Source organism: Mus pahari, chromosome 13, assembly GCF_900095145.1.
Source record: "Mus pahari chromosome 13, PAHARI_EIJ_v1.1, whole genome shotgun sequence".
NCBI lineage: Eukaryota > Metazoa > Chordata > Mammalia > Rodentia > Muridae > Mus > Mus pahari.
In genome coordinates, this window is record NC_034602.1 from 87,218,281 (window position 1) to 87,233,556 (window position 15,276).

Genomic DNA, 15,276 nt, shown 5'->3' on the forward strand with positions numbered 1-15,276 from the left:
TCCTTGTGATTTCTTTGTTTATCTGTACTTTGATCTTCTCCACAGAAAGCTTTACTCTACTCTCTGAGGCTGAACATTTCAAAATCCATATACGTACAAGATCATACAAGTATTTGTGTTTCTGGGTTGATGCATTAAATGCCCAACATCATATTGTCACAAATTACAAGTATTTCCTTCTTTTCAGGTAGAGCAAAATTTCCTTGTATGTGTTCACCATTTTTTTTTACTTAAATTCAAGTAATTTGTATGGCTGTATATATCTGAAGTCAGAATGCTGGATCACACTGTAGATGTATTTTTTAATTTTTTATTTATATGCGAAAATTCTGAGAATCTTTATTGGCATGCCCCATTGTATGTTTTTATAATTTTCCCAAATACAGCATTTGAAGAAAGTAAACAAAATGAAAGCAAATGAGATATTCTAGATATCCTTGGTGACCCAAAACTGGCCTCCTCTGCGCTGTCATCAGAATATCTCGTGATATCAGGATTCATCGTGTATAACAAATGATAAACAGATAATCTTGCAAGAACGTTCACTATCTTGCCAATTGACTTATCAAAAAGACATACATAATTTATGCCAACTCACTTACAAAAGCTCCGTATAACTACACTCATTAATTTAAAAAGCAAAACAAAAACAGACAAACATAAAACAATTTTAGGGTAATGAGATGGCTCCGCAGGTGAAGGCACTTGCTGTGCACTCCTGACAACTTGAATTTCACCCCCAGACCCTGTGTAAAGACCGGAGAGTACCAATACACCAGGGGACACACTCGGACTGGCACGGTTGTCCTCTTACAGAGGTGTGTGTGCATACACACATAACCAGATACACTCAATGATGGTGAATAAAATAAACTTTAAGAAGAAGTCAAGGCCAGCCTTGGGTACGTGGACTGCAGAAAGGACACACGCAGAGATAAGCATTGTCTTCAATAGGAAAAGCAATCATGACTCTTGTCAGTAGCCTGTGGTGTTTAAGTTTCCATGGGGCCCTTTTGTCCAACAACTCAATGAGATGTCATTTATTTCTAACACTGTAGGTTTTACCTGGTGACGTAAGATATCGAGTTGAGGTATGGTCACCCCTATTACGTGATTATTCCACAGATTCCTTTTGTAGTCATATGTATTTTAGAGAGCTTCCATAGAAGTAACTTTCCATATACATTTTCTCTTTTGTTTTTGTTTTGCTTTCTTTTTTTCCTTTTATTGAAAATGCTTTCTTTTCTTATACAGCATATTCAAATTATAGTTTCCCCTCCCTCTATTCCTCCCAAACCCTCCCCACATATGCTCCAGATCTTCTCCCTTTCTGTCTCTCATAAAAGAACAGGCTTCTAAGAAATAACAACCAAATGACAAAATAAAATAAATACAATAAGGTGAAACAAATCGAAGAAGCTGGGCAAGGCAACCCAGCAAGAGGAAAAGGGAGCAGGTAATAGAATCAGAGACCTGCTCGTTTTCACATTCAGGAGTCCCATAAAAGTGCTAAGCTAATACCTATACTATGTGCACAGAGGACCTGATGCAGACCTGGATAGGCCCTGTGCTTGCTGTTTCAGTCTGTGAGTTTATAGGCACCCTGCTTAGTTGATTTCCTGGTGTCCCCCATCCCCTCTGGCTCTTACAATCCTTCCACCCCCTACTCTGTAGAGTTACCTGAGCTCTCAGGGGAGGGATCTGATGGAGATGCCTGTAATTTTTTACTTTCTCTCCCAACTAATGTCTGGTTGTGTGCCTCTGCCGCTGCTCCCATCTGCTGCTGGAGGAAACCTCTCTGTTGTTGACAGGATAAGGCACTGATCTATGAGTATAGCAGAATGTCATTAGGAATTATTTTATTGATGATTTAAGACCAATAGTGTTTGGTCTTACTCTAGGTCTCTGGGCTATCTAGTCTCTGGTTTTTGGCTACTCAAGCAATGTCAGGTATGGGGTCCTTCCCATGGAGTGGGCCTTAGGTCAAATCAGACACTAGCTGGCGACTCCCAGCTGGCGACTCCCACATGTTTTGTGCCACCATTGCCCTAGCATATTTTGCAGGCAGGACGGATAATAGGTAAAGGGTTTTGTGGGTGGATTAATGTCCATGCTCCTTTTCCAGTAGCCTACAGAGTACCTTCCCACACCAAACAGACTGGAACATGTGGGTGAGGGGTTCATGTAGGCTCCAGATCGACTCCTCCTAGGCAATGCCCTCCCTACCTGCTCAGTCCCCCACTCCACTCCAACCCCAGCACCCGCTGTCAGTTTTTGGAAAGCAGGTTTTTGTCTGAGCAACAGCCTAGATTGTTTGGGGATTTCCATGGGACCCCTTAGCCAACAACTCAATTAAATATACCCTAGTCCCACCACTGGAAGTGGCGCCTGGCTACACGAGGTGGCCACTTGAGACTCAGCATTCCCTATGAGTGGGAACCCTCATTAGGATCGCATTCATAAATTCCAGGAAGTTCCCACTGCACTAGCTTGGCATACCACTCCCAAAATCCACCCCCCCTCCCGCCCCTAGTTTCAGCTGTCTTTCTCCAAACTCTCTCCCTCCATCCCATCTCTCCCCCCACCTGATCCCACCCTTGATCCTGTCCCCAAACACCCCACCCCCCCGCAGTCTGCCCATACAAGAAATCTATTCTATTTCTCCCTCCCAGGGAGATCCCTATGTCTCCACTGGGCCCTTCCTATCTACTAACTTCTCTGGTCTGTGGATTGTAGCTTGGTTATCCCTCTTCTAATGGCTAATATTCCCTTATAAGTGAGCACATAGTATGTTACTCTTTCTGGGTCTGAGTTACCACTCTCAGCTGATTTTTGTTCCATGTTCTATCCCTTTACCTGCAAATTCTGTGATGTCATTTTTTTCACTTCCTTTTTTATTAGATATTTTCTTCATTTCCATTTCAAATGTTATCCCCAAAGTCCCCCATGACACCCCCCCTGCCCTGCTCCCCAACCTACCCACTCATGCTTCCTGGCCCTGGCATTCCCCTATACTGGGACGTATGATCTTCGCAAGACCAAGGGCTTCTCCTCCCAATGTTGGCCAACTAGGCCATCCTCTGCTACTTATGCAACTAGAGACACAGTTCTGTGGGTACTGGTTAGTTCATATTGTTGATCCTTCTATAGGGTTGCCAACTCCTTTAGCTCCTTGGTAACTTTCTCTAGCCCCTTCTTTAGGGGCCCTGTGTTCCATCCAATAGATGACTGTGAGCATCCACTTCTATATTTGCCAGGCACTGGTATTGCCTCACAAGAGACAGCTATATCAGGGTCCTGTCAACAAAATCTTGCTGGCATATGCAATAGTGTCTGGGTTTGGTGGTTGTATATAGGATGGATCCCCAGGTGGGGCAGTCTCTGGATGATCCTTCCTTCCATCTCAGCTCCGAATTTTGTCTCTGTAACTCCTTCCATGGGTGTTTTGTTCCCAATTCTAAGAAGGGGTGAAGTGTCCACACTTTGGTCTTTGTTCTTCTTGAGTTTCATGTGTTTTACAAATTGTATCTTGGGTACTCTAAGTTTCTGGGCTAATATCCACTTATCAGTGAGTGCATATCATGTGTGTTCTTTTGTGATTGGGTTACCTCACTCAGGATGATATCCTCCAGATGCATCCATTTGTCTAAGAATTTCATAAATTCATTGTTTTTAATTGCTGAGTAGTACTCCATTGTGTAAATGTAACACATTTTCTGTATCCATTTCTCTGTTGAGAGACATCTGGGTTCTAGAATTGTAGACCCAGAAATGAACCCACACACTTGTGGTTACTTGATCTTTGACAAAGGAACTAAAACCATCCAGTGGAAAAAAAGACAGCATCTTCAACAAATGGTGCTTGGTCAATTGGCAGTTAGCATGTGGAAGAAAGCAAATTGATCCATCCTTATCTCCTTGTACAAAGCTCAAGTCTAAGTGGATCAAGGAACTCCACATAAAACCAGAGACTCTGAAACTTATAGAGGAGAAAGTGGGGAAAAGCCTTGAAGATATGGGCACCGGGAAATTTTCTGAACAGAAAGCAATGGCTTGTGGTGTAAGATCAAGAATCAACAAATGGGACCTCATAAAATTGCAAAGCTTCTGTAAGGCAAAAGACACTGTCAATAAGAAAAAAAGGTCACCAACAGATTGGGAAAGGATGTTTACCAATCCTAAATCTGATAGGGGACTACTATCCAACATATATAAGGAACTCAAGAAGATGGACTCCAGAAAATCAAATAACCCTATTAAAAATTGGGGTACAGAGCTAAACAAAGAATTCTCAACTGAGGAATACCGAAGGGATGAGAAGCACCTGAAAAAATATTCAACATCCTTAATCATCAAAGAAATGCAAATCAAAACAACCCTGAGATTCCACCTCACACCAGTNAGAATGGCTAAGATCAAAAATTCAGGTGACAGCAGACGCTGGCGAGGATGTGGAGAAAGAGGAACACTCCTCCATTGCTGGTGGGAGTGCAAGCTGGTGCAACCACTTGGAACTCAGTCTGGTGGTTCCTCAGAAAATTGGACATAGTACTGCCAGAAGAACTAGCAATACTTCTCCTGGGCATATACCCACAAGATGCTCCAACCTGTAATAAGGACACATGCTCCACTATGTTCATAGCAGCCTAATTTATAATAGCCAGATGCTGGATGCCATTTTTTTTTAACAGCTGAGTAGTGCCCCATTGTGTAAACGTACTATATTATCTTTATCCATTCTTCTGTTAAGGGACATCTAGGTTGTTTCCCACTTCTGGCAATTATGATTAAAGCCTCATTGAGCATGGTTGAGTAAGCGTCCTCCTGGTAGGTTGAGAGTCCTTTAGTATCTGTCCACGAGTAATATAGCCGGCTCTTGAGAGAGCTGGATTCCTAACTTTCTGAGGAACCACCATATCGATTTCCATAGTGCCTGTACAAGTCTAACTGCCACGAGCAATGGAAGAGTGTTCCCAGAGCTCCATCCTCTTGCCTCCATGAGCTGTTGCTGGTGTGATTGATCTTAGCCATTCTTACAGGTGTAAGATGGAATCCCAAAGTCGTTTTGACTTGTTTATCCCCGATAGCTAAGGACACTGAACATTTTTAAAAGTGTTTCTCAGCCATTTGAGATTCCTCTATTGAGAATTCTATGTTTAGATTGGTGACTCATTTTTAATATGGATATTTTCGTTTTGAACATCTAGTTTCTTGAGTTATGTACATACTTTGAATGTTAGTCCTCTCCTGTCTCAGAAGTGGAGTTTGTAAAAATCTTTTCCCATTCTGTAGGCTACTGCTTTGTCCAGTTTGTGGTGTCCTTGGCCTGATAGAAGCCTTCCAGGTTTTATAGTGGCTGTTCATGTTCACTCTCTCGCCAGCAATGGATGGATGCTCCCCCTAATCTTCACCCTCACAAGCATGGTCTGTCATTTACTGTATTCATTGTAGCCATTCTGATGGTGTACGGTGAAATAACAAACTATTCTTAATTTGCATTTCCCTAATGAATAAGAATGTTGACCATTTCTCTAAGTGTTTCTCCGGCATTTTTGTTTCATCTTTGGAGAACTTTCTGCTTAGTTCTGTTCCTCATTATAATTGGGTTTTTGTTTTCTCGAGCTTCAGTTTCTTTTGTTGTTTGCGTATTCTAAATACCAGCTCTCTCTCAGCTAAGTGCTTCGTAAGGATATTTTCCCTTGCCATAGGCTTCTGCTTTCTCCAAATGATGCTGCCTCTTGTCATTCAGAAGCTTTTCAGTTTCAGGAGGTCCCACTCATGAATTGTTGATCGTAGTGCCTGTGCTTGTTCAGAAATCTTTTCCTCTGCTCTGAGTTCCAGGATATCCCTCACTTTTTCTTCTATCGGGTTTTATGTTGAGGTCTTTGATCTACTTGGAGTTGATTTTTGTGCAGGGTGACAAGTATAGGTCTATTTGGATTCTTCTATATGCAGCCATCCAGTTTGACATGTGCCATTTGTTGAGGACTCTGATTTTTCTCTACTGTGCATTTTGGCTTCTTTGTGAAAAAAAAATGGAGGGGGGAGGAGTCTCCATAGATGTGTGAACATATGTGAGATCTTCAATTCAATTCCGTTGATCAATGGGTCTGTCTCATGCCAGTGCTAATTATTTTTCTTGTTAGAGCTCTATCGTATAACTTGAGTGCTGGGGTGCTGACACTTCCTGCAGATCCTTTATTATTCAGGACTGTCTTACATGAAGGTGAAGATTGTTGTTGTTTTTTTTCCCCCTTTAATTCTGCGAAGAGTTGTATTGGAATTTTAATGGGAATGACACAGGGAACGAAGATATTTGAATCCATCTACAGCTAGTATTTTCAGTATAAAACAAGTCAGCGATAAGAGAACATTGTAGTTCTTGGCAAGTGTTTCATGAATCAGAGGAAAAATGTTGAGCCATGAACCCAGTAAGGTAAAAGAAATACGTGGATAAACTAATACAAATTACTAAGAACCGACTAAGTTACCAACGGATGACGGAGTGTAAAAGGAGCGCTTGGCTAAATCCACAGCCTGTGGTTGAGGCTTCTCTAGTATACACTAGATATCGGAACCTGAAATTTTAATTATCCCCTTTCTACTCCAGCTCTTTCATCTATGTAGCAAGGATAGAAATAAAAATATACAATGTTCTGATTATGAGTATAGAGTAATGCATAGCTTCTGATGTTACAAGGGCAATCTCGACAGCAAACTCCCCTGGCCTCTGGCTCTTACTGGTTTTATTTTTTGTTTTATTTTTTTTTTGTTTTTCCTCATCTTCTGAAATGTTCCTTGACCTGTAGGTTTGGGAGTGTTTTTATAGATACATCCATTCGGACTGGGTGTCACAACTCTGAATTTTGATTGGTTGTGGCTTTCTATAAGTCTCCAAGAGGGGAAAAGGAAAAGAGAGATGATGTAATTATATCAAATAAAAGAACAAAATCTTTTTAAAAAGAAATGGCATAGCAATTTTAAACATGAGATTATATATTTCTATAAAATTTTCTATGACAAGGACTTTTTTGGTTATTGTCAGTTTGGATCCCTAGTTTCTCTAGAATCATTTTCTGTTGTGAAATCATAGTCAATATAATTCCATCTTAAGAAAAATCAACCCATTCATTAACTTCAGACCACTGTGAAGTGTTACCCCTATGTACTTATTTCTTTCACACACACTCTTAAGAAATGAGTCTTCTTCGCTAATCTTTCCTCATCTTCCCTTTAATTCTCTATTATCTGGCTTCTCTTCCACTACATCGTTGCAAAGATCTCCCTCTTATCTCCCTCAAACTGCCCATATTACTGACTGTTCATACTTCATCTAATTTATAAACCATTTCTCAGTATTGAATATGTTGATGTGTTTGTTTAGTTTTTGTTTGGTTTTGTGGTGCTGGAGACTCAGCTGAACAGGCAACTCCTCTACCAGAGACCTCTACCCTCTCTATTGTCCTTGTTTATATATCTTCCCCTCTCCCTCCCTTCCTCTCTCCCACACTCACATTTCCTCTGCCTCTCCACCTCTCTTTTCTTTCTTCTGTAAGAAATCTATAATGGTTCTTCTTAATTTCAGGTTATTTCTGTGTCAGACTGCTACATTTTGCTACCCTGCTTCCTCTTTATTCCGTATAAAGTTTATGTTCTCAAATGTCATCCATGGCTGCATATCTCCGCTATGCCACGCCCACTTTTGAACATTTGCATTGATACCACAGATGCTTCATATGTATTATTTCATCACAGGCACTTATTAAAGCTCCCGAAACTCATACACTGTGTGTGTGCCATTAATGTGCATTTGGAATCTATAGTGTGCCAGGTGTTAGCTTGGAGGAAGTGGCAGAAATGAGACGAGGAAACAACAAAAGCCAAGCTCTCTGCTTTCATTTGCTTGGGTGTTTTCCAGGGATTTCAAAGTTCAGTCTGTTCAGAAGTGAACTGAAACAGCTCCTTCTACAATCAGCTCCGTCTTCTGTGCTCTATATCCATGCACTCCCCCTCCCAGAGACTCAGATGGAAATATCAAAGTAAATGTAGACTCCCGTCCTCGCCACTCACATAGCCAGTGTGCCCATCCATGTGCCTGGTGAGAATCCTCTCAAGTCCAGCCCTTTGATTCCAGCTTTGTGTATAATTCAGGATTGCCTGAACCAGTCTTGGCCAGCTCTCAATGTAATTATCCACACTTCATCTAAATCCTTCTTTCCAAATTGACACCTTGAGCGAGTTGCTTCATCACTCCAATCCTATCCCAATGCCATGACCTAGGAATAGGCCTGTTGTCCCTCACTTACCATATAAGGACCGCAGTGGTCTTGGTCCTGAGCATCATCTTCTCTAACTTTTCTTTTGTCTTATCATGGCCCAAATAACTAAAGCTTGTTGTTCATAACAGTGTTTCCATGCTTCTTGTGCACATGCCTTTTCCCGTGGTCTCTTAGCACAAAATGGCCTTTCACCTTCTTAACAACCTGGCACGTGATGTGAAATGCTAACTGTGCGCCCTTGCTGTCCCTGCCAATGCTCCTCGCCCCTGACTTTGGGCATGAAGAATACTTGTTCTCTTGCCTCTTTTACAAATCCTACATGGAGTCCTCACATGTCTGCTGCTACCTAGTGCTGGGGAAGGACTCCTTCTCCCTCATTTACTCTTCTTCCTTTATTCACAGATAATCCTCATCCTCAATTGCCCAGTAGACCCCAGAGCATATAAGCTGCAAAATTCCAGAAGTATGGAAATTTAACTGTAAATTTCACCTACTTCAATATTGCATTTAATTGCAGAGCAGATAAGAATCTAACCTATTCGATACTTAATTAAATTATTTTAACTTGGCCCCAGGACAAGGAGAGATGAGTGCTAAGGTCGTGGATGACTACTGAGGGCTTGTGCCTATGATCAGAAAGAACATATGGGACTAAGATTTTACGTGTAAAATCACTGTATCCACAAGACAACTCTTTTTTCTTTCCATAGAGACATTAGCTACAGGACCTGACAAGGATGTACTATATACTAATTATTGTTGTTGTAGAGTATTTTAGTTTGCTTTAATTGACATTTGTTTGTTGTGTTGGTATTTTGCTTCATGTATGTCGGGCACCGTGTGTATGTCTGATGCCCATGGAGGCCAGAAGAGAGTGTGGGAGACCGTGAAGCTAGAGTTACAATTGGAGCCCTGATGTGGGTGCCTTGTTATCTAATCTTTAATTTAAAACCTTATGAGCCTAAAAATATCTGGGGGTTGTTTTCAATTTTTTAATCTCCTTTATCTTCAACATCTAAACATATACTGTTATTTTTTTCTCCCAAGTACAATGATACCAGATACGTAAAATTATTGCATTTTTTTCTTATTTCAGGTTTTTATAAGAAAAATAAATGAACTTAAATAATTCATCTGGAAAAAATAATGTTTCAGATCCAAGAATAAGAATGATATTAATGGCATAAAAATCTTTTTTCAAACTGAAAATTGTCTGATTTGTCTTCCCTAAGGATGAGGCCCCCTAATTGGTTTTCTGCTACCAAGTAGTCATCCCTAAAGACATATACATAGAAGCGACACAAAAGTGACTCAGCAGGTTCTGTTTATATATGCATTTATAAATATACAACATATGTAACAATAATACTAAGAGGCAAAAGAGGCCATGAGTTTTAGAGGGAGAGAAGAAGAGAAGACTTTGGAGGGATAGGAGGATGGAGAGGGGGGGAGAAAATGCATAATTTGTAATTTAAAATAAATTATGTGATTTGTTTAAATTTAAAATAAAACAAATTTTACACTACATATTTGTGAATAAAAATATTAAATCTGTTGCAAAGACACATTAAACATAAAAATCATCAAAACTTGAAAATTATTTAATTATTTAACGATATTTAATTCTTTATTATTTTAGCTATAAATTTGTACCTTTTACCTTACATAATTATTTTTTCTAGATTCCTTGTTGACTCAAGAACATTTGAAACCTTGAGGAGACTCACTGTTGAAATAAGGATATCATATTGTTGGTAGTATAGCCATCATCAGGGACCCAGCGAATCAAGTGAGAAAAAATAGAACTAATAAACTTATCTGAGAATACTGTATGCAAGATAAATATTCATATAAGAGTATATACCCTTAAATAATATATGCCGTATTGAAGACATAGCAAGGACTGTAACCAGTTTGTAATAATAATGCATAGAAAAATGATAATCAATAAAACTTCAAAGAATAACCTGAGATTCTAATTCCTCCCAGCAAAGTCATTCAACCAACTAATTCATGCTGGTTTTTTCACCAGGCATTGTTGTAGGCAGAAAGGATTAGATGTACTGGTAATAGAGATCAAAATCATGGAGCAACGGACTATACAGTTAATCTCAAATTATCAATATAAAACTAGGAAGGAAAACTAGTTGAATTTTTACTTTTGTAAGATACAATGGCATCAAGCTTGATTTGTCAAACATTAAATATTCTACATTTGGACTAACCATGTTTTTATTGGCATGAGCAGAAAATGAAAAGCTTGTCAATACTCATTATCACTTTTAAATGTCTTAAGGGAAAAGAAGCATGATAGGCCATTGCGTGGAGGAGGAATGAGCTCACAAATCATGCTAAACAAGTACCCACATTTATATTGGCGCCATAAACTAAGATTTCTTCTCTTTTGCATTTTTCAAACATAGGGGCCATGCTAAAACCATTTGTCCTAATATCTTCCCAGGCAGCTCATTTCTTTAGTCCTAGTGTTTAATAAAACTCTACACGTCTGCAGCCCCGGTTTCCTGTCATCTCCATTTCAGCTAGTTGGAAGGAGAGAAAACCATGGACATTTGTATAGGTACTGATGAAAAGTGCCAAATGAGACTTCTGCGCATGCCCCATTAGCTAAATCTCTATCACATGGTTGCTCGGGATAAAGAGTTGGATTATAGTCTAGGGTGTTGCCCATGAAGAAGTTAAACATCTGTATGTTAGTAACTGCCTATCTTCTGTGGAAGAGCTTTGTAAAGCGTGACGCCTGCTCAGGAGGCGAAGTGGGGCTTGTGAGCAAACAGTTGGACTTTTAAAACCCGGCGGGTTTTTGTCTTGTTAGTTCTACAAGTAACAAATTGTGTCCCTGCTTTCTGGGATTGGTGAAAATTTGAGATAATTCAGTAGACTTACAGCAGGATCCAGCAGCTGTTAAGTATTTCTTTTTATTAAAAGCTAAGCATTAGCTTTGAGAATTGTCAGAAAGATTAAGCCACTTAGGAAGAAAAAGTATCGACAAACAAGGGTTTCATCAAAAGCACCATGCACTTCACAAATTCACTTTTTATATGAAGAGTATTTTTAATAAAATCTGACTGGGTTTCCATAAGGCTTAACCCGAAGTCTGAGCAACAAGATAGGAATGCACGATATCAACCATGCCACCGTGAGCACGGCTATGACTCAGGCGGCATGCTGGGATTATCTATATCTTTCTATCTCATAAATAATTATTTAGACACATATGTCAAGTTGAAAGTCACATCATGTCCCCCATTCTAATCTAGCGATCTCGTAACCGAAAGTCAATAAGATGAGGTCAAACCGTCTCCCTTCTTTGGGTGAAACTGAATTAGAAATCCTAGTTTGGAAGGATGCAGAGTCGAAAGAGTTGCCAAGACTCTGCTGTGCCTCTGTCACTAAGTCCCCAGAACTCAGTCTTTCCCCCTGCTGCTCTTGTGTACTGGAGTCTGAGCCTATCAGTTTTAGTGTCATTCTAGAGTGTGAATTGAAGGTTGGGCAAAGTGGTGGAATGCCCAAATCCATATATTACTTTCCAGCCAGGTCATTCTGCTGATTTCTGAAGAACTTACTAAAGCACCATGGTGCTAGCAAGCCCCCATTTTCTCACTTGACCTCAGAAAGGATAGCCACGCTCATCACGATCTACATTCCCGGTAATAAAAGCACAAGATCTGTGCAATCAGTTCTGAATGTTGGGAGGTGTCTGAGTTGGGGGTTTCTATTGCTGTGACGAGACCATGGAAACTCCTATAAAGGAAAACATCTGACTGGGGCTGGCTTACAGGTCATCGGGTTAGTAGGCCATCATGTCTGGAAGCATGGTGACACGCAGATAGACATGGTTCTAGACAAGTCGCTTCTGGGCAGCAGGAAGAGAAAGTGATCCTGGGCTTGGCATGAGCATTTGAAGCCTACTCAGAGCTCATCCCAGGTGACCCACTTCCTCCCACAAGGCCACACCCACTCCAGCAAGGCCACACCTCCAATCGTGACATTCCCTACGAGTTTATGCAGGCCTTTTTCATTCAGACCGCCACAGTATGTTACTACGTTTTTGGACAGTAACACAAAGGTGATAGGTAATAAGAGGCCTCCTAAACTATGTAGCAATTCAGAGAGAACCTAATCAATGGAATCATGTCTTTCAGAAGGAAGAAAAAGGCATGAGCCAGGAGACCCAGAGGTAGAATCCAGAAAACTAATTACAAATGCACACAACACGAGCTGGAGTGATGGCTCCAGAGTAAAGAACATGCAGTTCTTTTCTAGAGGGTCCTATTTCTCTTCCCAACACCCACTCAGACAGGTCACATCTACCCATAACTACAGCTCTGGCCCACACTGTCTTCCCAACACCCACTCAGACAGGTCACATCTACCCGTAACTACAGCTCTGGCCCACACTGTCTTCCCAACACCCACAGGTCACAACTACCCGTCTGTAACTACAGCTCTGGCCCACACTGTACCTGGACTCATACAAGATAAATCTTGCTTTAATGAAAAACACAGACTACAAATACTTACAAGTTAGAAAGGTCTATTGTGTGTGTGTGTGTGTGTGTGTGTTTGTGTGTGTGTGTGTGTGTGTGTGTGTGCGTGCGTGTGTGATCACTTACCTCGATACTTGCAGCTTTAAAAGCAAGTATAACATTAGAAATGCCTTGCTAGGAAGGAGACTCATTAAAGAACATGGACTGAGGCTTTCAGCTGGATGGGCGGCATGCATTCAGCTTTGACAAGTAAAGGCCACCTGTGGAAAATTCTAGGAATCCTACATAGAATGTTTTTTAAAGATAAAATGCTAGAATAGTTGAAGAGCTGAGAGCACATGTGCATGCTTTGGAACACTCAGTTTTGAGCTGAAATGCTGTCCATGTGACACAGGACTTTCAAGCCCTTGACTGTGCTAGCCACCTTGCACAGCCTCCTGGCCTCTGAAATGAGAGCAGCTTCATATGGATACCCTCTTAGAATACATCAAAACATGCCTGTCCCGTGATAACCAGTCAAATGTAAGTTCCTCCACTCCCTGGGAAATGAATTGAAATAGAGATGCTGGAAGGAATAAATCAATGTGAACTTGTTTTGAATGGAAAGAGGTGACTTTGTCTGCCCTTCCTTCCCCTAAACAGTCTCTTTATACCCTAAAGAGTCTGCAGAGGAACAAATAATCTTAAATTGCATCAATTTTCTCCTTGACTTCCTGTGAATATAATACTGGAATAAGTCCTAAATCTTACAGTGTCCAAACCCGGAAATCATGTAAAACCATTCTAAGTACATATCCAAATGACTGGAGAGTAACCCCGGATAATCTCTGTGCTAGAATTCACATCTCAGGTGTGTTCTTCTCGGCTACCCTCCTCGAGAGCCAACTGCCCCAAGTATTTTCTGAAGTGCCTCTCGTTTTAACGGGTTATACATCCTAATTACGTATAAATGTTTATTTTTATAGCTTTTACAACTGGGACAGTCATATTGCTGTTTGCAATTCAAGTCCAAATTATCAAGTGATTGCTGACAACCCTGAAGGCTTACTTTTTAAATATAAGAGGGACAGAAAAATTCTCAATGTGGACCCAAAGGTAATTATGATTTATACTTATATATCTCTTCAAAATGTGTTGCATGTCTACCTAGTCAAAAAATTGCTTAGATGTTTAACGTTCTCATAGTTTAGAAGTTTTGTGTTTGTTTTATAGCTTTGAGGTGAAAAACTGCTTTGACACATGGGCATTCAAAGAGAAAGAGAAGAGAAGATGAGAAGGAGAAGGGAAGAGAGGGGGAAGTGGGGAGGGAGATGGGGGAGGGAGGGAGGGCAGATAGGCAGGCAAGCATTCCTCCAAAGTATGGCAAATTATAAAAAGTTTAGGCAGGATTGAAGCAGACTTTCCAAGTAGGAAGATTTCTCTCTGCTAAGAGCAGAATTAGACTAGAGAGCATGTAGACAGTCTGCTCTGATCCTTGGAGAGTCAGGTCTTTCCATTGGAGGTACATTACTAGTGGAGAAGGAGTCTTATCGTTTATTTGTAGCTGGAATTCTTATCCGTGTGTGTGTGTGTGTCTGTGTGTGTGTGTGTGTGTGTGTGTGTATGTATGTGTATGTATGTATGTATGTATGTATGGATGGATGGATGGATGGATGGATGGATGTATTATGTATATATGACTAAAATTGAAAAATATATGGCTACAAAGCCCGTAAAGGTGGTTTTTACCTATAATCTCAGCAGCTTGGAGACTGAAGCAGAGGATTGCTATGAAGTAAAGCCAGCTTGAGTTACACAGTGAACTCTAGACCAGGCTTGGCCAAAGACAGACTCTGTCACAAGACTAACAGCCACTGAAAAGTAAATACATCTGTTAAGTGTTACTTTAGAAAATATTTCATTAAAATATTTTAAGGACATAGCTTTTGGTGCTTTGAGTTTCCCAAGGACCACTGTTTAGGTGTTATGTAGTGTCAAAAGCCAAACTCCCATCTTTGGTTATCACGTCTATGTCTGGGGATTAAAACTTTGAGTAAGGTTGCTGCATGCTAGAGTTGTTAGGGTGTTGATTAGCTTTTGCGGTTTTCTCTTTGCCTTTGTTTTTGACTTGAGTTTGTTGTTGATGCTGTTCATTCATACTACAAAATCAGTCTAAAATCCAAAGACAAGAATGAAAAGCATAGAAATTGTGTAATACGCATGGGGTAGGGGCAAAATATAGAAGGTCATGATTTAAATCCTTTCTTAAAGTTTTTAGAGTTATAAAGGCAAAACCTCATATATTTTGACTTAATAAAGATTCTATCATTTGCAACTTTCTCAATAACTAAGGGTCCAAAGAATGAATGAATGAAATTGTACAAGAAATAAGTGTTGCTGGGTGTGGTGGCGCACGCCTTTAATCCCAGCATTCAGGAGGCAGAGGCAGGCGGATTTCTGAGTTTGAGGCCAGCCTGGTCTACAAAGTGAGTTCCAGGACAGCCAGGGCT

At 40.4% G+C, this 15,276-nt stretch overlaps 1 protein-coding gene across 2 annotated transcripts in view; it reads left to right on the forward strand.

Annotated features, from left to right (window-relative positions):
* Positions 1–15,276, forward strand: part of Cfap299 (cilia and flagella associated protein 299) — a 476,454-nt gene that overhangs the window by 445,708 nt on the left and 15,470 nt on the right. For both annotated transcript variants that reach the window (XM_021210930.1, XM_021210929.1), the window contains one exon: positions 13,753–13,882. In XM_021210930.1, the coding sequence (XP_021066589.1) occupies positions 13,753–13,882 (130 nt within the window). The remainder of the gene's footprint in view (positions 1–13,752; positions 13,883–15,276) is intronic.